The sequence below is a fragment of the Perca flavescens genome, chromosome 24, assembly GCF_004354835.1.
Source record: "Perca flavescens isolate YP-PL-M2 chromosome 24, PFLA_1.0, whole genome shotgun sequence".
NCBI classification, from domain to species: domain Eukaryota; kingdom Metazoa; phylum Chordata; class Actinopteri; order Perciformes; family Percidae; genus Perca; species Perca flavescens.
Genome location: NC_041354.1, coordinates 16,721,092 through 16,746,307, shown reverse-complemented (window position 1 = coordinate 16,746,307; position 25,216 = coordinate 16,721,092). Strand labels below are relative to the sequence as shown.

The following is a 25,216-nucleotide window of genomic DNA, read 5'->3' as shown; positions in this document are numbered from 1 at the left end:
CATTTGTTTTTTGGTATTTTACATTTTTAGTACTGTACTTCTACATTTCTACATACACTTATGTCTATATAGCATTTATTTTATTCTTTATTTGCATGTATATAAATGCAAGAAATTTACCTCCAGATTACCAGCAGTCATGTATTTTTGTATTCATTTATATATGTATTAGAATATTTCAGTATTTATTCAAGCCTTTTTCTTTGTATATTATTTTATTTATCAATTAATAAAAGCATTTTTTGTATTTATTCAATTTGTGTGTTTTTTAAATTAAGGTCTGCTTTTATTTATTTGGTCATCTTCCAGCATGTATTTAAAAGTGTATTTAGTGATTATAATGTAATTTGGTCCTCCATACAGGAATTCTTAGCGTGAGAGCTGGGTCTCAAAGAGTTACATGCACCTGCTGTTGTACAAGTTTTTCTCAAAGAAATGTTTAATATGGAAGTTCTAAGTATACATTTTATTTCAGGTTTAAACTGCTGAGATTTTTCATTACAAATCGTAGGGTTCAAAGGGAAATTGTACCTTTTTGGGCAACGAGTCTAGATTTCCCTAATTCTACCACTAGGTGGCAACATGTCTGTGCTACTATTACCACCATAGACTGTTAATATTGATTATTATGAATTATTACCACAGCTCGGTGCATACTGATTGGAGCATGCTAACTCCAGTCTGTGGTTGTATTCAAAGAAAAGGGTTATATTGCTTTTAAAGCAAAGGCAGTGCATATTTAAACTAGTTTACTATTTAGTTAAAAGTTGCAGGTTTAAATTCAACATAAAGTACTGAAGTCATATTTGATTCAGTGGGTTTTATTAAAAGGTTTCACTCATTCAGCTCAGCACAGGAACAACAGGCTCAGGATTTTGTGAAATGTGCCATAGTGACGGCCATTTAAAAACACAAGCCAAATATTACAAAGAAACAGTGCTACATTATGCCGTGCAGAACTGAAATCTTCCCCACAAATAAAAAGGAAGTGCAAACATTAATAAACAGAAGATGAGAACATCAGTAAGTTCAGAGATTTATACAAAGTGCAACAAGAACAGATCCCTTACAGGGCCTTCAACTATTTTAAAGTGTTAATATGCACAGTTTAGGGACACCATGGTGAGACTAGTTTGTAAACATATTCACACTTTTTCCTTTTGCTCACATTTCAAATTCAATAATATTGCATCAATATATATTTATATAAATAGCCATTTAATAGTAAGCTTTATACACAGATACATACAGTAGACCTTGTAAAAATGAGACCAAATGTGCCCAAACCAACAGCGACGGATTCATTTTAGCAGCATGTTTTGGTGCTTGTTACCAGAGGGAAAACACCTGATTAGTTAATCAAAATTTAATTTAAAATTAATATATAAATACATACAGTATTTTGAGGCTCTTTATCTATATAAAAAGTGGCAGGCCTCTTTAGCAGTTTGGTACTACTAGTACCCTACAGCCAGTGGTTTATTGCACAAGAGCAACAGGGAACAACTCCCCCCTTGGCAAGGACCAAACTCAGGAGCGTTAAGCTTTCGGTAAAATTTGACCTGATCTGCATACACTCAAATCCAGAAAAGAAATAAAATAAAATCCCAACTTCCCCGAAGAAATTATGCATAGAATTCAATGGATGACATGAGAGATCAGTTCACTTGCGGCCCTTTTGGAGAACTCTTGATGGTGGACAGGCTCTTTTAAATAATAATAAAGGAACGGTCAATTAGGCATATCTGACAACCTTTATAAAGAGAGCACAAACATTTTCTACTACTGCACAGTACTTCACATGGTTTCATTTATTTATGACATTAGGCCTTTTAGGGAAGTGCAACATACTCCTTTTTTACTGTATTCTATTTATTGATGTAGGTCTGGACCCTGTTGTGCAGCTGGCCTAGGGGAGCGGGACTAGAGGTGGGTGGAGAGAACAGATACAAGATTAAATGACATCCTTCTGTATATGGGTTTCATAATACTAAACATTTCTGAAGAAAGGAGTGCTGAGATCATTTCAGTTGCAGTAGTCGTTTAAGGGCAGGTAGAGTGTCTGTAATGGGGCCTCTTCTGTTCAACATCTACATGCTTCCACTGGCTCAGATTATGGAAAACAACTAAATAAATTACCATAGTTATGCGGATGACACACAAATTTACATAACCTTATTGCTGGGGAACTATAGCCCAATACAACAACTGAATATGTGTATTGAACAAATTAACGACTGGATGTGCCAGAACTTTCTTAAATTAAATGAAGAAAAAACTGAGGTGGTTGTTTTTGGAGCTAAAGACCAACGATTGAAAATCAACGCACAGCAAAATCAGTCTATTATCACCTTAAAAATATATCAAGGGTTAAAAGGACTTATATATCTCAGCAGGATTTGGAAAAACTTGTCCATGCTTTTATCTTCCGTAGACTTGACTACTGTAACGGTGTCTTTACAGGTCTCCCTAAAAAAAAAATCAATCAGACAGCTGCAGCTGATTCAGAACGCTGCTGCTCGAGTCCTCACTAAAACCAAGAAAGTGGATCACATCACTCCAGGACTGAAGTCTCTACACTGGCTTCCTGTGCCTCAAAGAATTGATTTCAAAATACTTTTGCTGGTTTATAAATCACTAAACGGTTTAGGGCCAAAATACATTTCTGATCTGCTACTACACTATGACCCACCCAGACCTCTCAGGTGGTCTGGGACAGGTCTACTTGTTGTCCCCAGCGTCAGAACTAAACAGGGGGAAGCAGCGTTCAGTTTTTATGCTCCACATATCTGGAACAAACTCCCAGATAACTGCAGGTCCGCTGCAACTCTCAGGTCTTTAACCATGATTTAAAAGAACTCTCTTTTTAATGTGGCCTTTCTTTAAATAACCTATTTTATATGCTTTTATATGTTTAACTGCTCTCTTTAAATTCTTGTCTTAATTTATTTGGGTCATTTGATAGGACAAAGATGTAACTGAGGTTATGAGTGACATACTCTAGCAGACACGGACATACTTCTGATTATTTCTTTGATATGGGTATGCCAATAGATTACAAAAGAGACAGGCTGTGGACTGTCAACAAAATTAGTTTGATAACTAACAAAAAGGGACTGAAGACCAAAACAATTACAATTGAACAGAAATAGTCTGAGATACTATTAAATAAAAAAATAAAAAAAATAGTCTGTGACTGTGAATTTAAAGAAGCTCTTGACTATTTACAGTGAGGAAAATAAGTATTTGAACACCCTGCTATTTTGCAAGTTCTCCCACTTAGAAATCATGGAGGGGTCTGAAATCGTAGGTGCATGTCCAATGTGAGAGACATAATCGAAAAAAAAAAAAATCCAGAAATCACAATGTATGATTTATTTGTATGATACAGCTGCAAATAAGTATTTGAACACCTGAGAAAATCAATGTTAATATTTGGTACAGTAGCCTTTGTTTGCAAGTACAGAGGTCAAACGTTTCCTGTAGTTTTTCACCAGGTTTGCACACACTGCAGGAGGGATTTTGGCCCACTCCTCCACACAGATCTTCTCTAGATCAGTCAGGTTTCTGGGCTGTCGCTGAGAAACACTGAGTTTGAGCTCCCTCCAAAGATTCTCTATTGGGTTTAGGTCTGGAGACTGGCTAGGCCACGCCAGAACCTTGATATGCTTCTTACAGAGCCACTCCTTGGTTATCCTGGCTGTGTGCTTCGGGTCATTGTCATGTTGGAATACTCAGCTTCGACCCATCTTCAATGCTCTAACTGAGGGAAGGAGGTTGTCTCATCTGACCACATGACTTTCTCCCATGACTTAAGACGGGCCTTGACATGTGCTGGTTTAAGCAGGGGAACCTTCCGTGCCATGCATGATTTCAAACCATGACGTCTTAGTGTATTACCAACAGTAACCTTGGAAACGGTGGTCCCAGTTCTTTTCAGGTCATTGACCAGCTCCTCCCGTGTAGTTCTGGGCTGATTTCTCACCTTTCTTAGGATTATTGAGACCCCACGAGGTGAGATCTGGCATGGAGCCTCAGTCCGAGGGAGATTGACAGTCATGTTTAGCTTCTTCCATTTTCTAATGATTGCTCCAACAGTGGACCTTTTTTCACCAAGCTGCTTGGCAATTTCCCCGTAGCCCTTTCCAGCCTTGTGGAGGTGTACAATTTTGTCTCTAGTGTCTTTGGACAGGTCTTTGGTCTTGGCCATGTTAGTAGTTGGATTCTTACTGATTGTATGGGGTGGACAGGTGTCTTTATGCAGCTAACGACCTCAAACAGGTGCATCTAATTTAGGATAACAAATTGAGTGGAGGTGGACATTTTAAAGGCAGACTAACAGGTCTTTGAGGGTCAGAATTCTAGCTGATAGACAGGTGTTCAAATACTTATTTGCAGCTGTATCATACAAATAAATAGTTTAAAAAAAAATCATATATTGTGATTTCTGGTTTTTCTTTTTTAGATTATGTCTCAGTGGACATGCACCTCGATGACAATTTCAGACCCCTCCATGATTTCCAAGTGGGAGAACTTGCAAAATAGCAGGGTGTTCAAATACTTATTTTCCTCACTGTATAAGATAGTCTGTGACACTTTGAAGAAGCTCTTGACTATTTATAAAAAATGGTCTGAGACACTTTAAATAAGCTCTTGACTATTTCGAGACGGACTGACATAAAATAGTAAATAGTCTGTGACACCCTAAGCGAGTTCTTGACTATTAAATTAAGAATAGAATAGTCTACGAAACTAGCACGTTTCCTGACTATTAGAGACGGTCTGAAGACCGTTCCGGGTTTTGCGAGGTTTGCCGAAGAAAAGAACTAAGTCTTGTGGTGACGACTGCATTGAAATTGACTAAAGCTTCTGTAACTATGGAAAATGTTTCCTCCATGTGAAGCATCTGGACCCATTGTTGGTGAGATGAACCAGAGATATGGACCGAACTGCTTGACTTGCATGTCTGACATATTGGTCCTTTTTTTCAATTAACCTATTTTATCTGCTTTTATATGTTTAACTGTTTTAACTGTTCTTTATTCACGTATTTTATCTCTCAGTTCTTTAAATTCTTATACTGCACTGTAAAATGTATTCTTGTCTTTTAAATTGTTTAATTGTTTTATAACTGCTCTTTCATGTTTTATGTAAAGCACTTTGAATTGCCCTGTTGCTGAAATGTGCTATATAAATAAAGCTGCCTTGCCTTGTAATATTCTGTAGGGCTAGAAATCAACATGGCCAACATGTGTCGCTTTAACGTTGCAGATCTCTTGTTCTGCCATACATTTCTCTTTGGAGAGACAGCCATTTTGGGTGAGGCAGAGGTAAAAATATAAAGTCTTCTCAGTTTCAGGGACACTTTTGACTACATCAACTAACACTAAATGGAGACAATGTGCACTACAATGGATGTAGAAGGCAAATCTAGCCTGTTCTTTGGTCCTTGGCTGAACCCCTGAATGCTTACCGCTCATAACGGCAGTGCCATCGTACGCTTGGCCTACGAGGTTATTTTTGTAGTCCAGGCCATAACGTTCCAGTAAATTCACTATTTTTCTAGTAAGCCCTGCTGCATCTAACCTCTCTGCAGATTCAAAATGGAGAAAACTCTCCTTAATGGTCCCATTGTAATAGTACCAGAGTGTGAAAGAAATCTGTTCCCTTTGTGAAATATCCTTTGTTTCATCTGCCATGATGTTAGCAATCCTCACTGTTCTTCACTTCTTCTACGATTTCAGACTGAACCATTTCTGCCCAACGACCCAAAACCTCATTCTGGATGATCTTGCTTGTGTACTTTGCATCGTGAATGGAAGCTAATCTTCTTTTAACAAGTGGGTCGTGGTTAGCAACTGGGTTAAGAATATCCCTAAAGTTTCCTTTGTTAGTGGACTCTTCAGATCATCAGGTCCTCTTTGTGCTAGGTTTTGTGTAGTTGTAAGTAACAGCACTTCCCCAACGGTTTTAATGTATCTTGTACTTGTTCAGCGTGTTCTTTGTCAAGGAGATGTGCTAGTGCTGCGTCAGTTCTAACAGCTCTTTGATCATCCCTCCATGCTATCATTGCACACTTGTGTCCTTCAGACTTTGCGTGCACTGAAAGCCCCGCATCTCTCATAGTTGCCTTTTTTTCAGTTTATAAAACCAGGTGTTGAAACAAAAACAGTGTCTGGGGCATTTGGTGTGCTAAAATGTCTACATGCATAGCAATATGTAGAGTCCATCATGACAGAATACTCAAGCCAAGATATTACCAGTTTGGCCTGAAGCTCCGTCTTCTGCCCCCCCATCCAAATGGTTGGGAATATATTCAAGTTGGGCTGTACTGGTACATCATTCTTGGACTTGCGGATATCTGTAGAAAGATATAGAGTAAACATCAGTGTTTGGAATAACGCCTTTTAAAAGAACGGCGTTAGGTAACTAAGTTATTTTTTCAGTAACGGGGTAATCTAACAAATTACTTTTCCCATCGATAAAACGCCGTTAACGTTACTGGACGTTAAATGCGGTGCGTTACTATGCATTGATTGAATAAACTGTGTAATCCGGACGCATCGCTGGCTCACAGCTAGTGAGGATGTGGGTTAATAACGAGGTAAGCGATTATGATTGGCTAAGGCAGAGTCATATTTCATGGTAGCCAATCAGAGCCAGTGTTTTTACACACACGCCGCCACACACACACACAGCAGAGATGGCGAGTCAGGAGCAATCCGAACAATCATTTTTCTTTTTATTGCACTATTGGCACATTTACACTGTACATTTCATATTGGATATATTATCACTGTAAAAATTTTTTTATTATATATGTTAAAAGTCTTGATAATATATGATGTTGTTTTTATTTGTTGTTTGTATACCTGGAGTGGTAACAAAAATAATTTCCCCCAGGGATTATTAAAGTATTTCTGATTCTGATGAAAAATTGGCATTTTCAAGGTGGAGATATAAGCACTACTTCAAATTCATTGTGGTCAAAGGCAAGAATGTGCATGTAATGTCCTACATTATGTCCAGGAGTGAAGACTTTGTCGACTTGTGCAACTCTAATTTAATGAAGCATCTCACAACGACACACGCATCTACAAAGCTAGTGGCCAAAAACACAGATAGGCTACCTCCACCACAGATGATAGCTCGCCATCCACTAGCAAAGAAGGACTCGGAGCAAAGTTTACTTTTGTTGTGAACAAAACACTTGGAAGTACAGGTTGTTTACTTGACCAGATGTCTCAGGTTGAGAGAGCTTGATTTAATTTGCTAGAGTTAAATGCACTTTATATGGTGTAACTGTTTAATTTACTTACAAAGATAATACTTGAAGTGCAGGATAAACCTCTTGCTGTCTGTCGACGCGCAATAAATATGGAAAGTTATGTACAAACACCTGCTGTTCTACTCATTTCAACTGACTTGTGAAGACTGCTAAAAAGAAAATCTAAATTCTTTGACATATAGCAACTTTTTTTTTTTAACAGTAACGCAAATACTTACTTTCCCTGGTAACAAGTTACTTTTATTATAGAGTAATTCAGTTACTAACTCAGTTACTTTTGGAACAAGTAGTGAATAACTATAACTAATTACTTTTTTAAAGTAAAGTTTCCAACACTGGTAAACATAGGGCACAACTACAACATGTATTTACTTATGCATGGACTGTATATCTGCATGCATTTCAAAATGTAGGGCAAGCATTAAAAAAAGAAGAAGAGAGAAACAAAGCCATATTGATACAAAGAAGAAGTTACAGCAGAAGGCCCCATTTTAAGGACACACAGTAGGCCTACCATTACATTGTAACTGCACTGCTTTGCAAACAGTAAGAACCTTCTTCATCCCAAACCTGATTAGAACGGCACGGGCAGATAGCCTGTTGATTACCTTACTCAAATGTATTTGTTATCGCAGCGCAACAGCAGAGACGGATGAAGTTCCGCGGTTAACATCACAACATGGTGTAGACCTAGCAAGGAGACGGACATTTTGGATATTCGCTTCTTCTGCTTTGATGAGTTCGCTTAGACATGATAACGTTTGTAAAGCCACCGAGAGCAGACCAAACTTGACTTCATTATCAGTGGGAGGAACAAAAGGAACAACAAGTCACTTATGAGATGAGACCTTGTGCTTACCTTCGATTCCTGCAGCAGGAGAGCTCGGAGCTCCTCTCTCCAACAAGAGCTGGTCGCTGAGCTCTCATTCTCATCCACCCATAGACATAAGCATCCACCGAGCAGCTAAAATGTTTGGGTGCGCCGCTTTAATTTACCCGTGTAGAACGTTGCGTCGCATTAGTTCCGCTTTTGGCGCTCGCGTGTAAAATCATAATAAATTCATAATTCTTTTATCATTATTATTCTTTTATTTGGCACAGAGGTGGCCAATGAAATGTCTACAGAGACACGGGCCACTCCTTAGGCAAAATAATCATCCGGGGCCCCTGTCCCTGGTTAGGCTAAACAGAAATTACAGAATATTAATATAAAAATGTGTAACTATTAAAATACATACAATAAATACATCCCATACATGAAATAAAATATGGACTTAAATGAATGTAGAAATCACTATAAAACAGAGTTTAGACACATTTAACAATACAAGAACACAAAAGTATATCTGTACATGCTAACATATGCAACATTATCTTTGTATGAATTGTGTTGTATCTTGTACAGTTCAGTGTTTTAGACAACACAAATGCTTGTGTAGCATTGATGTGTGTGATATCAATACATATGACATTATTATTTTGATTATTGGCATAAGTGAATGTCATGAGGGCAAAAGCGTCTGGGCTTTTTTGGAAAAAATGTAGATATTTTGTCAACTGTATAAGTTATGTTTATTTCTTCACAGTTTGACTCCCAAGACATATGAGACGTGTTGTAGACAGGAGATTGGCTTAGCTTTTATTGCTCGGTGTGTGATATCAATACATATCTGTGAGATTCATGTTCCGTTTTATTTATTTATTTGTCTTTATGGTCATGGGCGTCAGTTTGGTTTGAAATGTGCTTGGGACAGAGACGCATTTGGAATTACATTTCCAGAAGTGCTGGGTACAATGACGCATTCATTTGTTTTCTCTCTTTCGCGCAGGTCATGTTTAAAAGACGCTGTCCTGTAGCTTACTAATGATTAAAAACGTGGTTTAATGTACCTAAACAATGATCAATGATTACCAAATCTTTCTCTAATATTGCTCCTCATAACCACTGAAAACTGTACCCAAAGAAAGTCCAATTATTATGGACGCTATCTGACATCTGACGCGTTTCTGCTTCACATTTTCAGCAGGGCGGCGGAGTGGCTGTGGGTTGACTCCCAACGGTTCTCATAGGCTTTATAAGTCATAACGTGAAAAAGCTTAACGTGGTTTAATATACCTAAATCATCACCACATTTCTGGTTCGATTTTTTGACAGTTTTCAGTGGTTAGGAGGAGCAATATGAGAGAGAAATTTGGTAATCGTGATCATTGTTTAGGTACAAGCTTTTTCCTCGCCGTAGGCGCCAATGAAGAAGGAAATGAAAACCAAGGTGTTAGAGGTCCCATGACATGGTGCTCTTTGGAGACTTTTATATAGACCTTAGTGGTCCCCTAATACTGTATCTGAAGTCTCTTTTATATAGACCTTAGTGGTCCCATAATACTGTATCTGAAGTCTCTTTTATATAGACCTTAGTGGTCCCCTAATACTGTATCTGAAGTCTCTTTTATATAGACCTTAGTGGTCCCCTAATACTGTATCTGAAGTCTCTTTTATATAGACCTTAGTGGTCCCCTAATACTGTATCTGAAGACTCTTTTATATAGGCCTTAGTGGTCCCCTAATACTGTATCTGAAGTCTCTTTCCTGAAATTCAGCCTTGGTGCAGAATTCCAGCCACTAGAGCCAGTCCCACAGTGAGCTTTCCTTAGGATGTGCCATTTCTGTGTCTGTAGCTATTGAGGAGGAGAGAGGGGGGTGTGGCCTTGACCACCTGCCACTTTGCTCGTTTGAATGCCATGATGTCTCTCTCTCATGGGTGGGCCAAATTTTCTGGGCAGGCAAAGCAGAGAAAGGGGAGGTAACCTTGCTCCTTATGACCTCATAAGGAGAAGATTCCTGATTGGTCCACCTGAGCTTTCATTTTCTCAAAGGCAGAGCAGGATACCCAGGGCTCGGTTTACACCTATCACCATTTCTAGCCACTGGGGGACCATAGGCAGGCTGGGGGAACGCTGGTTTTAGTCTTTATTTCACTATGTAAGCCAGAAGCCGATTTAATTTATTCTGTACAGAACACATGTTGTGTGTTATGTTTAGAAGTCAGAGAGACTAAATCTGTTCAGATTACAGATCATCTACAGTGTGTTTATTAAAATCAGCAACAGATCGCATGTAGAGCATTTTGACAGATACTCTGTCATAATAAAAACAACTGGAGACTGTGTAGGAGCTGATATATGGGTCTGATAACATTTTATAAAATCTGAATCTGACCACAGTGTTTCTGTCACGTCCTTTTCAGCTGCTGGAAACGGCTGGAAAACTGTCCGACTTGAGATGGGGATTCTGTTTACTGGAAAAATGTGGTTTGATGGGAGAGTCACGGTTGTCGACCAGAGCTGGAAATGAGAGGCTGTCCGTCCTGCGCTTCCATAGGAGCTAACAAACATGGAACTGTCACTTAGAAATCTGCTGAAAGGATTACAGGAACTGATGAGAAGAAATGATTTCAGGATATCATTTTCGACTGACTGGACACGGTTGTCTGCCAGGACAAATTTACCGCAGAGGAAAACTGAAAGAATCCTCAGAACTGGTGTCAAGAACTTTCTAAATAAAGCTCTGCAGAACAAAAACTTTTCTTTGCAAGAAATTGGTGAAAGGACCAAGGTGCTTCTGATGTACTGGTAACATTGTAAGGAAATAAAACAAATGCCACACAATTTGTTTGTCTTGCATTCACCAAGGTAGGTTTAATAATGAAATAACAGATTCAAAAAGTTAATTATACTAACATACTCCATCTGGACATCATTACAAGTAGGACCACCGTGACTTTATTTTTTAGGTTAATTCCAGTGCATCTAATATTTTGTTAAAGGTACAATTTGAATGTAATTTTATTTCAAGTATCATCATACTCTATACACAAGAAGTAGAAATGCTACAATTTAATATATATGTACGCTTGCAAGCTTTAAACATCCCATGATGAAATCTACTAACTCAATTGATGTGACTGAATATTTTGATTTAGGTGTTGCTTTGTTAATGTGTCTTTTGTATTATAAAACCAGTTTTAAGTAACAGAAGTAAACCGTCGTTAACGGCCGACAGTAAAGCCGAGCTGGATGTGTGTTCTCGAACTCTGGGAACAGAGAACTGGTCCGTCCTCTCCGAGCCTGACCTGGCCACCAGCTCCAGAGAGACGGGGATTCTGTCCGACAGACTCTCCTCTGTGTGGCTGCCCAGCACGGGCACATCATCTCATGCAACATCATCTCATGCAAATAACTGTAATAAGCAATGTGTTATAACTGTGTAATAACAATGTAATAACACCACAACATCAGCTGACAATGTTCCACACAGGTTTATTGAATGAGATGCAACATTTCAAAAATGTTGCTCACACGAGGAGAAAAACAGATAATACAAATCTTGCTGCATTTGTTATGGCACATAAAATGTCACTATATACTCCCATTTTAGACTGAGACTGATGACGTGTGACCCCAGTGTTTTTTGTGCATAGACACACTTATGGCTGAATCCTATCCAGATATCTGTACAGAAATGAGTTTGCTTACTATGTGCACAAACATTATGTCAAAAGAAAACGTTTTTTCAACAAGGATTACACATCTTTGTGTAGGGTTTGCACATTTGCTGGATACATTTGGAAATATTATTCTTTGTGAAAGCATTCACATCACACATTATACTAGAAAATGCACGGTTTATACAAAATAAATATCCCTTTGTTACTGCTAAAAATACGATTTGAAAACATCTTCCCATGTAAGAAAGTCGCAAAATGAAATTAAAAGCTATTACTCAAGTGCTGCGGGTTACAGATTACATCAGTGTAAAGGAAAACAAGTTTAAAAAAAACAACATACATTTCATATACAATAACTTGTGTTAATCCTGCTCTTGGGTGTTGAAATGTGTTGATGACTGCATCAATACAAATATGTATATAAAGAGTAAATGTGGGATTTAAGCCACAGGAAACCTGGGGGAAAAAAATCATTATTAACACTGCTTGAGTTGTAAATTGTGAATGTTAATGACAGTTTTTTTTGGTTATATGTATGCAGGAAGACGAGAAAACAGATTTCCCCACTGAAGCAGATTTAGAAAACAGCTTAGTTGGAATGTCGTCTTTTCCGAAATAAGGGCAAAAAACTGAATATTATGTGCATGTAAACGTAGTCACTGTTTCTGAATCCCAATGCCTCTCAATAAAACTGGGCTTTACCAGCTAGCACCAAGCGTGCTAATTTAATATCCATATCAACATTATAGCGACCCATGAGCTGACGAGTCCCAAACAACAAATACATGACCCATTCACAGACAACAAAACGGCCCTTTCGGAAACACACCGTTGAAGAATCCTGTGTAGCACCAACATAAACAAACATCAACTAACTATTCCTAAGGAAAAAAAACGTATTTACAATAGATAGAAAAGTATGTGAGGACAGAAGCATGTGTGACTGCTTTCCCCTTTGTCCAGTGTTGTGTGTGCATTGCGTGTGTGTGTGTGTGTGTGTGTGTGTGCGCATTGCGTGTGTCTATCTCTTGGCGTGGCCGACGTAGCTGTTCTCGACACACAGCACGGCGTAGGAGTTGGAGCAGCTGCTGGAGCTCTGCTGGAGCAGGCTGCCGCTCTGCAGCGACGAGGCCATGCCGCTCAGCGCCCGCTCGCCCACGCGCCACATCTCGCAGTAGCTGTCGGCGTGCGCCTGCCCGCCGCCGGTCGACCCGTGCCACATCATCTTATCTGGCCTGGGGGGGATAAACAGGAAGAGCGGCATGAATAGAGTTTTAACGCATACTTTTGTTCTTTTAGTTTTTCTGCGTTGTTAGTAGGGCTGGGCATTGTTTTGATTTAACAATTCTGATTCAAATTCCGATTCTTCCTTTCGATTCCGTTTCTCATCGATTCTCGATTCTGATTTTCTTAAGGGGTGGAGTTGAAACGGGTCACATGCTTATTTCACAGACAAGGAAAGGATTAGGATTAGGATTTCACGGAGCTTTTTCAATTTAAAATAAAGCCACACTAGAATGGCGCTTACTGTGCTCCATGGCTGCAACACAAGCGCCTGCTGGAAGGCGGACGCTACGGAAACCAAAACTTAAATTTGGAATCGATGATCAGATTCTAAAAAAATGTCTTCCAAACGGTTCCAATAATAATAAAAAAATAATAAAAAAGATTCCATTGGAATCGTAATTTTTTACACAATTTAAACAATTCCAAGTTCTCGATGCCCAATCCTAGTTGTTAATCAGAAAGTTTCTAACTAAGTCTGTATGATTGCGTTCTTATATATATATATTTTCATCGGTCATTTGGCTCACCATGTGCCGTCACTGAGAACGTCTTTGCCATCAAAGGAGTAGATCGGCACGTTGTCCTTCATCCTGCCGCCATTGAAGATGGCTTCCCAGCTGTCGAACAGAACCTCGTCCTGACAAAGGTGAGACGACACAATCAGTACAGAGATCAGTAGACACCGGTCGCTTAGGCACCGGTGACGGATTAGCACCGGGGTTCGGTGCTAATCCGAACCCCGGCTCTAAGCCCCTTGTTCTCGGATAACTCAACTACCAACTGCCGCTGATACAATGGAGCTATCAACTACTTTTAACATGCTCTGTTCACGTGAACAGAAAATTGCGTTGCCTGTATCTTTTCACTGCAACTCTAGAGATGTATCAGCCTTACTTTAAGTAACAGGGACAGTAACAATTTATTTCACACTACTATTATTGTTAAACTTTGCAATTAATCCGCGGTTCCCATGCGTTCCGGACCGTGAGTGTTGATCCGGATTAGATTAGATTCAACTGCAATGTGATATACAGTACCAAGAACAGACAGGTATAGACAGGTGGTGCATAGACAGGACAAAAAAATATAGTGCAGTGTAGACAGTAGTATAAAGTTGGTTTACAGAAGGTGGTTTAGAGTAATATGAATTAAATATAAATATGTGCAGTGTACTGTAGCAGTTACCTTATAAGAGCAGAATAAATATGGCTATTTATGAACAATGTATGAACAACATGTACAGATATGTGCAATGTAGTAGCAGTAACAGTAGTATGAATAATATAGATATATGCAGTGTATAACAGAATATATTATAAGAAAAACTGAATAAATATGGATATTCAGTATGAACCATATAGACAGATATGTGCAGTGTGGTAAGAGTACCATTGTAGTGCCGAAACAGTAACATTATAAGAGTAGTAAGAATAAGTGTATGTGCAGGATGAATAGTATGAAGAGCAGTAGAATATTGCTATGTATAAGTGTACATTACAGTATGTACATTATCAACTATGGTTCGTAACACCACTACCGTCACCTAAATTCTTTACAAGAACAGCCATTTCCCAAAATCAATCAAAGTCTAAACTGTTCCTTTAAAAAGGTCCCATGGAATGAAAATGTCACTTTATGAGTTTTTGTAACATTAATATGCGTTCCCCCAGCCTGCCTATGGTCCCCCAGTGGCTAGAAATGGTGATAGTTGTAAACTGAGCCCTGGGTATCCTGCTCTGCCTTTGAGAAAATGAAAGCTCAGATGGGCGGATCTGGAATCTTCTCCTTATGAGGTCATTCAAAAATTGAAGAATTTGGCCCACCCATGAGAGAGAGGACAGCATGGCTTTCAAATGAGCAAAGTGGCAGTTGGTCAAGGCCACACCCCCCGCTCTTCCTCAATAGCTACAGACACAGAAATGGCACATCCTAAGGAAAGCTCACTGTGGGACTGGCTTTAGTGGCTGTACTTCTGCACCAAGGCTGAATTTCGGGAAAGAGACTTCAGATACAGTATTAGGGGACCACTAAGGTCTATATAAAAGAGACTTCAGATACAGTATTAGGGGACCACTAAGGTCTATATAAAAGAGACTTCAGATACAGTATTAGGGGACCACTAAGGCCTATATAAAAGAGACTTCAGATACAGTATTAGGGGACCACTAAGGTCTATATAAAAGAGACTTCAGATACAGTATTAGGGGACCACTAAGGTCTATATAAAAGAGACTTCAGATACAGTATTAGGGGACCACTAAGGTCTATATAAAAGAGACTTCAGATACAGTATTAGGGGAACACTAAGGTCTATATAAAAGAGACTTCAGATACAGTATTAGGGGAACACTAAGGTCTATATAAAAGAGACTTCAGATACAGTATTAGGGGAACACTAAGGTCTATATAAAAGCATCCAAAGAACACAATGTCATGGGACCTTTAAATGGTTTAAAAACGCCTCTGTTGGCTACCTTCAGGTTGACTATTGGGAAACGGTCCCGGTCGGCCCTGCGGACGATGCTGTGGAGATCCTGGAGTTTGGCAGACAGGAAGGCCCGGAAAGTTCCCTTCATCCCGATGGCCTGAGCCTGAGTGAAGCACTGGTAGTCTGCGCCTCGGATGCCCCGCATCCCGCCCGTCTGAGGGACGTTCAGTGCAATCAGGTGGAGCTGGGGAAACACCAACATGCTCCGTATCAATATTTCATTTTAAAATCAAACTCTGGAGCAGAGATGTTAGTGCGATGGTTTTAGAAGGGGTCTCTCTGGAAGTGTAAGACAGATTACTTCATGTCATGTGGTCCTGTGATAAGGTCCAGGAGTTTTGGACCGGGATACATGATAACCTATGTCTGATTGCAGGGACCCAGGTTCCATTCAGCCTGAGATTATTTGTTTTGGGAGATGGGTCGATCCTAATAGGGATGGATAAGCACATAAGAAGCTGGGTCCAGACTACTTGATATGACACTATGATAGCCAGACAGATTTTTAAGGGGATGGAAGAATGAAGGGGTGCCGCCTTCAATCCAGGTGTGGGCTTGTGAGATGGCTAGGGTGGCGGCGTTTGAAAAGATGTCCTATAAACGTTTTCCAGATTGGATGTCTACACTAGAAAATGGGAGAGTACCTGAACTTTTTGGAGGGCTCCTAAGAAGGCTTTGTGCTGGGGAGAGATGTTTATGATGGGCTTATGGTGTTGTCATTTATACATTAAATAAAAATTGTTAATCACGACAGAAAAAGAAGAAGAAGTGGCCTCTCTTACCCCGGGACCTGAGGTGTGATGGTGGACTGGAGTCTGGGGCACGGGAGGAGGTGGTCTTCGCTGGGGGGTGACCGGGTAGCGAGCGTCCGGGGCCGTGTGGACAGAATACCTGCCGTCTGGCTGATTTACCCGTTCGGAGTAGCTTGGAAACCTGGGATCTGTGGGTGCTGGGAACCGAGGGTCGGGCTGGTACCGCGCGTCAGGTTGGTATCGGGGATCAGGGTGGGTTGGGTATCTGGGGTCAGGGTGTGATGGGTATCGAGGGTCCGGGTGTGACTGATGCCCAGAGCCCGGGTGGACCGGACTCTCAGGGGGCCTTTGGGAGTCGTGGGCGGAGGTGTCGGTGTTGGAGTGGTGGTCTGGGGAGTAGGGGACGACTGGTGGGGGCTCCACAGCCGCAACGTCATTACCCTGAAAATAATGTGCATGATGTGTATGAAAACAGGGCACATTGTATGTTATTAAAGGGGAACTTTTTCTTTTTTTTAACCTGGACCCTATTGTCCTATGTTTTTGTGTGTAAGTGACTGATGGGAATATCAATCTTCAACATTGGTCCAGTATTAAGCGAGAACGCTGCGACCAGCAGACGTGAACCAGGCAGCAATGTAACCCTATGGGGCAAATGTGCAAATTTCGTCTACTAAAAGCCACTGACAGGGTCAGATTATTATTCTATGTGTCTGACAACATTATGGTAAGGATCCCTGCAGAGATAGACATATTTTAAAAGAGTTAAATCCTCTCAGTTTAACCAGAAACGGCTCTAAAGTCGCTATCGCTATACCCACCAGACTCCATTTAAATAAACAGCGCTTTTAGCGTGTGTAGAGCAAACATATTTTCACATGTAAACCTGTAAACTATGTGTTTGTTTCAACCAAAACTAGAGTTGTGATGGTTGGAAAAGGGGAAAGACGACCCAAGACGGCTTCTCATAGTTTTATTTTGTTTCTGTCGACTTTGAATGAAGTGTATTTTACAATGCTAAAATTACTGTTTATATACAAGGAGTCTGGTGGCTTTAGAGATTTCAAAGATTGTTGTTCCCATCGTTCACTAAGACAAAAAAAACATGGGAAAATAGGGTCCAGATTGAACCAAAAAAAAAAAAATAAATTAAGTCAACCTTTCAGAAGAGAAAAAAAGAAAATAACACTCACATCATCACTGGGTAAAGCAATGTAGCCGCCAAGCTGAATAAAAGGAGACAACAATTAATATACATGGAACTATTTTTATCTTGTCATTTCATCATCATAACATCGCTGCGTATTTTACCTGGACTTGACGAATTCCATCTCGGACCCGTAAGTAGAGATCGGTTTGCTCAATGATGTACACCAGAGAGCCCTCAGGTTGTCTCCTAGCGATGGCTGTCATGGTGTCATAAGACCTAAACACCGTCACCTACACACACAAAAACACTCAGAGTAAACCAAGCCAGGGGGGCTACTTTGGTCCTACAGCTATAATGACTGTCTACAGCACCGTCTCGGTTTTCTGCCAGTTTTTGAAGAGGAAGCGTCTCTGTTTTCTCGTCTCATCTTTTTTCTTTCTATCCTATCCAGTATTTCCTATATTTCTAAGCAGATCTTCTATGCTGTATTCTGAAAAAATGCCCGATTATTGGTCCCTACTGTGCCACCCCATACTTTAAAATACTGTTAGAGAATGACGAAATAAAGCGAAATAAAGCGGACAAATCTGAAGGGAACAAGTTTTCTCACCCCTGATGACTGTCCAGGTAGACCAGGCACTCCAGGTGGTCCTGGTGGTCCGGGAATATTGATAGCTGCCATTCAAAAGACATGAAATCAGACATATATCTTGAATATATACATGTGTGTGTGTGTGTTTATCATTATAACTCACTCTGTGTGCCCCTGTAACTTCCAGGTAAGGATGCTCCTGGAGGTCCAGGCGGCCCCGGTGGCCCAGGTTGCCCATCGTAGCCTCTTCCTGGTTGACCAGGTGGCCCCTGGGGGCCGGGTGGGCCAACGATTGAGTCGCCTCTTGGACCCTGATGGGACAAGGACAGAAAGATTTAGATTCTTTCTAAACCTGACTAAAGCTTTATGTTTTTGACAATAGAAGTTTCCATCCACTTGTCAATCAAATTATCTTAAGTTGCGCTAAAAACGTTGCTGCGAATAAAGCCGGTGAAAGTGTGTTTCCATCCAACGGCTTTAAAGCGAATAAAAACCTGTGGGTAATGACGTCACGTGCCGTTTTGCGATCAACTCGGTACATCGGATAGATTTGAGACATTTTACGGTGTTTCCATTCATTTTGAACTGACATTCAAGCAAACATTTGCGAACAAAGTCTGCTCGCCAAAATGGATCGCGCCGTCTACCCACTAACTGCGTGTCAATCACTGCTTATGCACACGCATTCATTCTCCCTTGTGGGGGGAGGGGCTTAGGAGATCGTTTTGGGCTTTAGTGGAAAGGGGGGAGGGCCTGAGAAGTTGTCAATGTTAAAATCGTTTCGCTAAGTCCTGGATCTTTGCAATCTTACCTACAGCACCTTTAACGCCAGACGACAATGACGGCGGCCTGTGGTTTGGGAACAACAGCGCTCCAAACAGTAAATGTTAATTCAATTTAAAAGGTCCCCTCGTTTGTCCACTTATATCTGGCTGTGTCGACATTTGCCGTGTCTGCAAAGAAAGCAGGAATACGTGGTGGAAATGACCTAAAATGTCTTTGTTTTATGGCAGGTTAACATTTGCGAACAAAGTCTCCTCGCCCAAAATGGATCGCGCCGTCTACCTACAAACGATGAATGTTGCACAAGTTGTAATAGTGCTTATGTACCAGCTGATGGCAACATATCAAGCTATGATAAGACAACAACGACGCTATCAAAACATCGCTATGGTGATTCAGATACATTATGGCATTTCTTAGATTTTTGCTATGTAAAATAGCCGTTATATTTCGCTCATAAATTTAAAGTCTGTCGTCTCCTTGTTCGTCCAATAGTGTCCGTCTTTGTTGACACCTTCCGTGTCTGCAAAGAAAGCGGAAATGACCTAAAACTTCTTTTTCTTCGTTTTGTGGCGGATTGCAACCATAAAAGCGGGAACCCTGCAGCTTCCCGCTACATCCAGTCACTGTTCCATTATTAATGTGACTACTATCGCCACTGTTCATCACACCCCCAACCGGCCCGTCAGACACCGGCTACCAAGAGCCTGGGTCTGTCCGAGGTTTCTTCCCAAGAGGGAGTTTTTCCTCGCCACTGTCGCACTGCTTGCTCTTGAGGGAATTACTGTAATTGTTGGAATTGTTGGGGCTTTGTAAATTAAAGAGTGTGGTCTAGACCTACTCTATCTGTAAAGTGTCTCGAGATAACCTATGTTATGATTTGATACTATAAATAAAATTGAATTGAACTGAATTGAATAAAATGACGTAACCGCAATTCATTATTTATTCGGCAAGTTCCGTTTCCATCAGCGTCTATCGCACGAGTCGAATCCGATGAGAACAAACTTCAAAAATTTGAAAAACGTGTGGATGGAAACATGGTCACTGAGATCTTACAGGAGGTCCAGGCACTCCTGGGGCTCCGACTCCACTCCCTCCGTAGCGGGGGTCATAATATCCTCCACCCGGTTCTCCTTTCTCTCCTTTGTAGCCCGGGCTGCCCGTTTCACCTTTCAACTCATTCTGGACACATTAAAGAAACATCCCAGACATTTAAACAAAAGCCATAAAAAGAACTATAAACTACATTGAGTTGAGGCTTACCCTTAGCGTGTAAATGTCAATGGTTCCCCCTGCGCCTGGATCAAAAACAAAATGCCTTTGCTTTGAGTTTGTACATACGCAAAACATAAAACATTTATTTTTCAGCTTCTTCGGCACATATGTGCACAGACAAAGTGGTGCTACCTTGGATTTCAAGTGTCCCTGGAAGTCCACGATCACCTTTCTCTCCTTTAAGAGCTATAAACGAGAGGCACAGCAACAACGTCTTACGTTAAGATAGGATCAAACTTTATTAGTAACGAGGGAAATTGTTAAAACCTTTAAAAAAGGAATAGTTCACGTGTCAAACTCCAAGGCCCACGGGCTAAATCCTGCACCTCACATATCAAATCAGGTTCACAATAGATTTTGGCCCGTCTAGTTGTGCGCCAAACCAAAGAGACGATTTGCAAGAACACACAGAAGCATGATGGCTAAGACGTGGTAAAGTGAAATCTGCAGTTTTGTGAAAGAGAAAGAAAGAAGGGAAAGACGTCGCAGAGCTTGAGGATGAACAGTGGTTATGTGACTTGGCACTCGGCACTGGTTTCCCGTCAGAGAGAGAGAGAGCAAGAGAGAGATGCGCGACACTCAAAGCTGAATTTGGCAGATTTACCGACTTTGAGACAAAGGCTACATTTACGTTGCTACTTTTTGGTTTAAAAAGGAATATCGTCTGCTACGTTCCCCCTCTCATTCCCCCTGCTCTGGCGTTTCCCCCTGTCATTCCCCCTGCTCTGGCGTTTCCCCCTGTCATTCCCCCTGCTCTGGCGTTTCCCCCTGTCATTCCCCCTGCTCTGGCGTTTCCCCCTCTCATTCCCCCTGCTCTGGGGTTTCCCCCTCTCATTCCCCCTGCTCTGGGGTTTCCCCCTCTCATTCCCCCTGAATAGCCGCTTTCCGAGTGGAGGGATTTTTGCAGTTCCTAGAACATAATGTTCCTAGAACGCCTTTTTTCTCTCCTGTTCCGACTGGACCAATTTGGGGATTATTAAGTTCCTCTGGCCACAGTTCCTGTAACTCTTTCAGCTCCTACTTCTCTCTGCTCTTTTACCTTTTCCGCATAGTGGTTTTAGATGACTGTGTTATAATAACAAAAGGTCAGTGCAATTGGGATATATGCAAACTTGTGTATTTACTTTTTTTATCAGTTGGTGTTGGAGTAGTTAGGCTTTGGGAGTGCTGTGTGTTTGTGTGATTGTGTTTTGTATTTTCTGTATATTTATTTTAAGGACCCCGTCGAAAATCAGATGATTTATCCTAAATAAATAAAAAAATACTATGAAGTGAATTTACCTTGGTAATATCTGGAGTCCAATCCCTGAAATGATAAAAACAAGGGTTATCATCCAGAAGTAGTAACACTAAAGCAGTGTTTTCCCCGCCATTATATGGCTTTGGAGCAGCACCTGAGCAGTTTTGGGCAACACCTTAGCCAAATTCATATAAAAATCAATGTGAGCATCAAAAGTAAGTGATGTTTCTCAGCTCTAATGATTATAGTTGGACTTCTTTAGCAAGCTTTGTCTTTAAGCTTTTTGAGTGTAATTCATTTATTATCTGCTCTAGCTTTTCCAACATTTCAGACACAGATATGGTAATAATAATGCTACAAAATGATGGCAAATTGCAAAGAATATTTATGTGCACCGAAGTCTTCCACAAAAGCGAGGGAAAACACTGATTTAAGTATCTTAAAAGCATGAATGAAAATGTCATCTACTAATCTCATTTCCCACCCAAACAGTCAACTTCAATTCATATTAAAATATAGTATGAATAATCCATGTTTTAGAGAATTTCCCTGAATGAATCCAATATTTTTTGTGCAGTTTTACATCTCATTACTCAATGTATGAACTTTTTGTTTTTTTCTTAAAGCTATAGTGCGTAGTTTCTGTCTCCCCCATGAGGAATTTTAAGTTATGACAACAAAACTGCCGGCGCGTCCACATGATCAGTGACCGACTGGCCGACTGGCCATCAGAAGGTGCCGCCCTGCTATGGGCCACTACTGATAATTTGTCTTGGGTTAATTTTGGTAAGTAGGCTACATTTTATGCATGCAGCCACAAATATTCAAGATTGCACTGCAGAGAGGTGCATGGAAAGATACACTTGGAGGTCAGAGTTCTTAATTTCCAAGCTAGATTATTGACAAAAAATAGGGCCGGTGTGTTGCAAATGTCAGGGAAGTTTTTTTTTATCCCAGTACGTCACTGCACATGATAAAAGCCTTCCGTGATCATGCGTTCGTTAATATCAAAAAGGTACGCACTGGACAGGCATAAAATAAGAAACCTATAAATAAATGAATCATATGTTTCCCAAAACGTCCTAACTGAATAGGGGACACCACTGCAAAAGCACTAAATGCTTTCGTGTCTGGACTCACTCCGAGTCTGTCGCTGGGAACAGAGGGTCCGGGAGGTCCAGGGGGGCCCGGTGGACCTGGAGGACCCTGGCACAAAGCAACAAATATTGGTTACTGCATGTGGATGGCCTGATCATAAAGCTGAGAAGCAAATGGGACTAATAATACTAATTGTATTTATATAGCACTTTTCAAGCATTCCAAGCAGCACTTCATAAAACAGCGAAAGATACAAGATGCAAGATATAATGTCAATAACAGAAACATGTATGGAAACGTATATAAAAACACTAAAATAATACAAATCAAGCATCATTTAAAAAAATATATATGACAGTGTGATTCAAATAAAACCATAAAAACGTAGCAAAAAGAGGAAATATGCAGTGTTGCGAGAATGGAAGAGAAGACATACAGTAGTTTAGTGTAGGCCATCTTGTAAAAATGAGTTTTAAGGAGGCTTTATAAGTTAAGTGACTAACATTCAAGCTCTGGTGACTAGAGCTGGAACAATTCAAAATGTTGCCGCACAATCAATCGTCTCAGAAATAACTGCGGTTAACAATATAATTGTCTCTTTCAGTCAACATTTGAAAATATTTATTTATCTATTACTTTTTCAAACAAATTAAAGTTTTGAATGAATCCCGATATACATCTTTTGGGTATATATATCTCTGTCATGTGACCCAGATAATGTACTAACATAAATACACAGCCTATGAAGTAAACCACGCCTCTTTATTATCACAAAACATATTTTCTTTCTTAAATGAACATAAAATTGACAATAGAAAATGTATCCTCATCACTGAAAAAAAAAAATCACTGATCATTAACAAAAAACAGATGAAATTAAATTGGTTATCATTATTGGCAAAACTATGTGGCAAAATAGTCATCACACAGTTTATTTCTAACCGGTTCCCCCCCCTTATGTCTTTTTTGTTGCTATGAACGTGTATAGAGACGAGTGCCAACAGCTAACAAAAAGCATAGCTTTATAGCTCAACGGCCCGCCCAATATGTAACTTATATAATTACAATTTGGTATATCCAAACAAAATCAACAATTACCAACAACAGCCAAACCCCTTAGCACCTTAGCTAACGTTAGTAATTAACTGCGGTTGAACAAAGAAACTGTAATTATGTAAAAGAATATTGCAATTAGACAATTATGTAGTACTGGTGACTTACGTTGAATGGAAAAATAAGACAACATCTGTGATACTCACAGGGTAACCAGATCCAGATGCAGTGCCTGAGTCTCCCTTCTGTCCTGTGGCGCCATTCAGCCCGGGTCGACCCTACAATGAAACACAACATTCAGACTCATGGCTGGATGGATGGATGATACATAGATATTTAGATGGATGGATGATAGATAGATGGATGACAGATATGGATGATGGATAGATGATAGATGGATGGATGGATGGATGATGGATAGATGGATGACAGATGGAAGATGAACAGATGATAGATGGATGGATGGATGGATGGATGATAGATGGATAGATAGGTAACTTTTATTGTCATTTTGATATAAAATATGAACAAGATTAAAGCCCATATGTGTGTAAATTAAACACATCTTACTTTAGGGACTCCTAGTGGTAGTGTGGACTCGATTTGAAAAATGTAGCAGGAAATCTACTCACCGGTCTACCTGGAAATCCAATCTCTCCCTTATGGCCGGGGGGACCATGAGGACCCTGGAGAAAAAAAAAATATTCATACAGGTTTATTATACTGAATCGATGCTGTTAGCTTACTTTAGCCTATGTTCTATCAGCAAAACACCCAAAATGTGGTAATTGAAAATATGGTACGTACCGGAGGTCCCACAGGGCCAGGGGGTCCACTATCGCCCTGGAAACGAATACACATATACTGTAAAAACTGTAAACACTGACATTTTAGGCAAATAATCACTTATTTAGAGACTTAAAGGGTAACAGTTTTTTTCCAACTTACCCTATTTTCCAGTTTGTGTGTAAGTGACTGATGTGAACAACAATCTTTGAAATTGGTCCAGTATTGAGCAAGAATGCTGCTATCAGCAGCTGCTAATCGGGCTGCAATGTAACCCTATAGGGCAAATGTGCATCGTCAATTTGTCACCTAAAAGGGCAGTTTTTGCCACTGACAGGCTCAGATTAATATTTTAAGTGTCTGACAACATTATGGAAAGGATCCTTACAGAGATAGACCTTAGTAAAATCATCTTTGTTTTAACCAGAAACCGCTCTGAGTTTACTATTACCGAAACCCACCAGACTTCATTTAAATAAGCCGCACATTTAGTGTGTATCGAGCAAACATATTTTCACATGTAAATCTGTAAACTATATATTTATTTCAACCAAAACTAGAGTTGTGATGGTTGGAAAAGTGAAAAGACTACCCAAACGGCTTTTCACGGTTTTATTTCATTTCTGTCAACTTTCAATGAAATGTATTTTACAATGATAAAATTCCTGTTTATTTACATGGAGTCTGGTGGGTTTAGCGAACGCAAGTTCGTGGACATTTTTATGTTTAAAAAAAGAATCTTACTCTTTAACAGAAAGGTCGACCTCTTTAGAAATCCTTTCCAGAATGTTGTCAGAGACTTAGAATATTAACCTGAGTCTGTCAGCGGCAAAACAAGCACTTTTGTTGACGTAAATTGAAGGTGCGCAATCGCCCTATTAACCTACATTGTAGCTTGTTTCGCTGACTGCCGACT

General features: G+C 40.1%; 1 protein-coding gene and 1 long non-coding RNA gene across 7 annotated transcripts in view; both read right to left on the bottom strand.

The window, feature by feature from the left end:
• Positions 1 to 805: 805 nt before the first annotated feature.
• Positions 806 to 8,274, bottom strand: LOC114551113 (uncharacterized). The gene is made up of 3 exons (XR_003691852.1): positions 8,148 to 8,274; positions 6,261 to 6,361; positions 806 to 1,923 (listed from the first exon to the last, which is right to left on the bottom strand). It is a non-coding gene; the product is annotated as an uncharacterized LOC114551113 (long non-coding RNA).
• A 3,306-nt stretch (positions 8,275 to 11,580) lies between these two features.
• The window catches only part of LOC114550872 (collagen alpha-1(XVIII) chain), a 74,118-nt gene continuing 60,482 nt past the window's right edge, over positions 11,581 to 25,216 (bottom strand). For all 6 annotated transcript variants that reach the window (XM_028571812.1, XM_028571813.1, XM_028571808.1 and 3 more), the window contains 16 exons: positions 24,322 to 24,357; positions 24,147 to 24,200; positions 23,721 to 23,792; positions 22,504 to 22,569; positions 21,405 to 21,429; positions 20,256 to 20,309; positions 20,112 to 20,146; positions 19,905 to 20,030; positions 18,226 to 18,373; positions 18,081 to 18,145; positions 17,632 to 17,760; positions 17,514 to 17,546; positions 16,351 to 16,761; positions 15,555 to 15,752; positions 13,608 to 13,717; positions 11,581 to 13,028 (listed from right to left, as the gene is read on the bottom strand). In XM_028571812.1, coding sequence (XP_028427613.1) covers positions 12,815 to 13,028; positions 13,608 to 13,717; positions 15,555 to 15,752; positions 16,351 to 16,761; positions 17,514 to 17,546; positions 17,632 to 17,760; positions 18,081 to 18,145; positions 18,226 to 18,373; positions 19,905 to 20,030; positions 20,112 to 20,146; positions 20,256 to 20,309; positions 21,405 to 21,429; positions 22,504 to 22,569; positions 23,721 to 23,792; positions 24,147 to 24,200; positions 24,322 to 24,357 — 1,776 coding nt within the window. In that variant the 3' untranslated portion in view covers positions 11,581 to 12,814. The remainder of the gene's footprint in view (positions 13,029 to 13,607; positions 13,718 to 15,554; positions 15,753 to 16,350; positions 16,762 to 17,513; positions 17,547 to 17,631; positions 17,761 to 18,080; positions 18,146 to 18,225; positions 18,374 to 19,904; positions 20,031 to 20,111; positions 20,147 to 20,255; positions 20,310 to 21,404; positions 21,430 to 22,503; positions 22,570 to 23,720; positions 23,793 to 24,146; positions 24,201 to 24,321; positions 24,358 to 25,216) is intronic.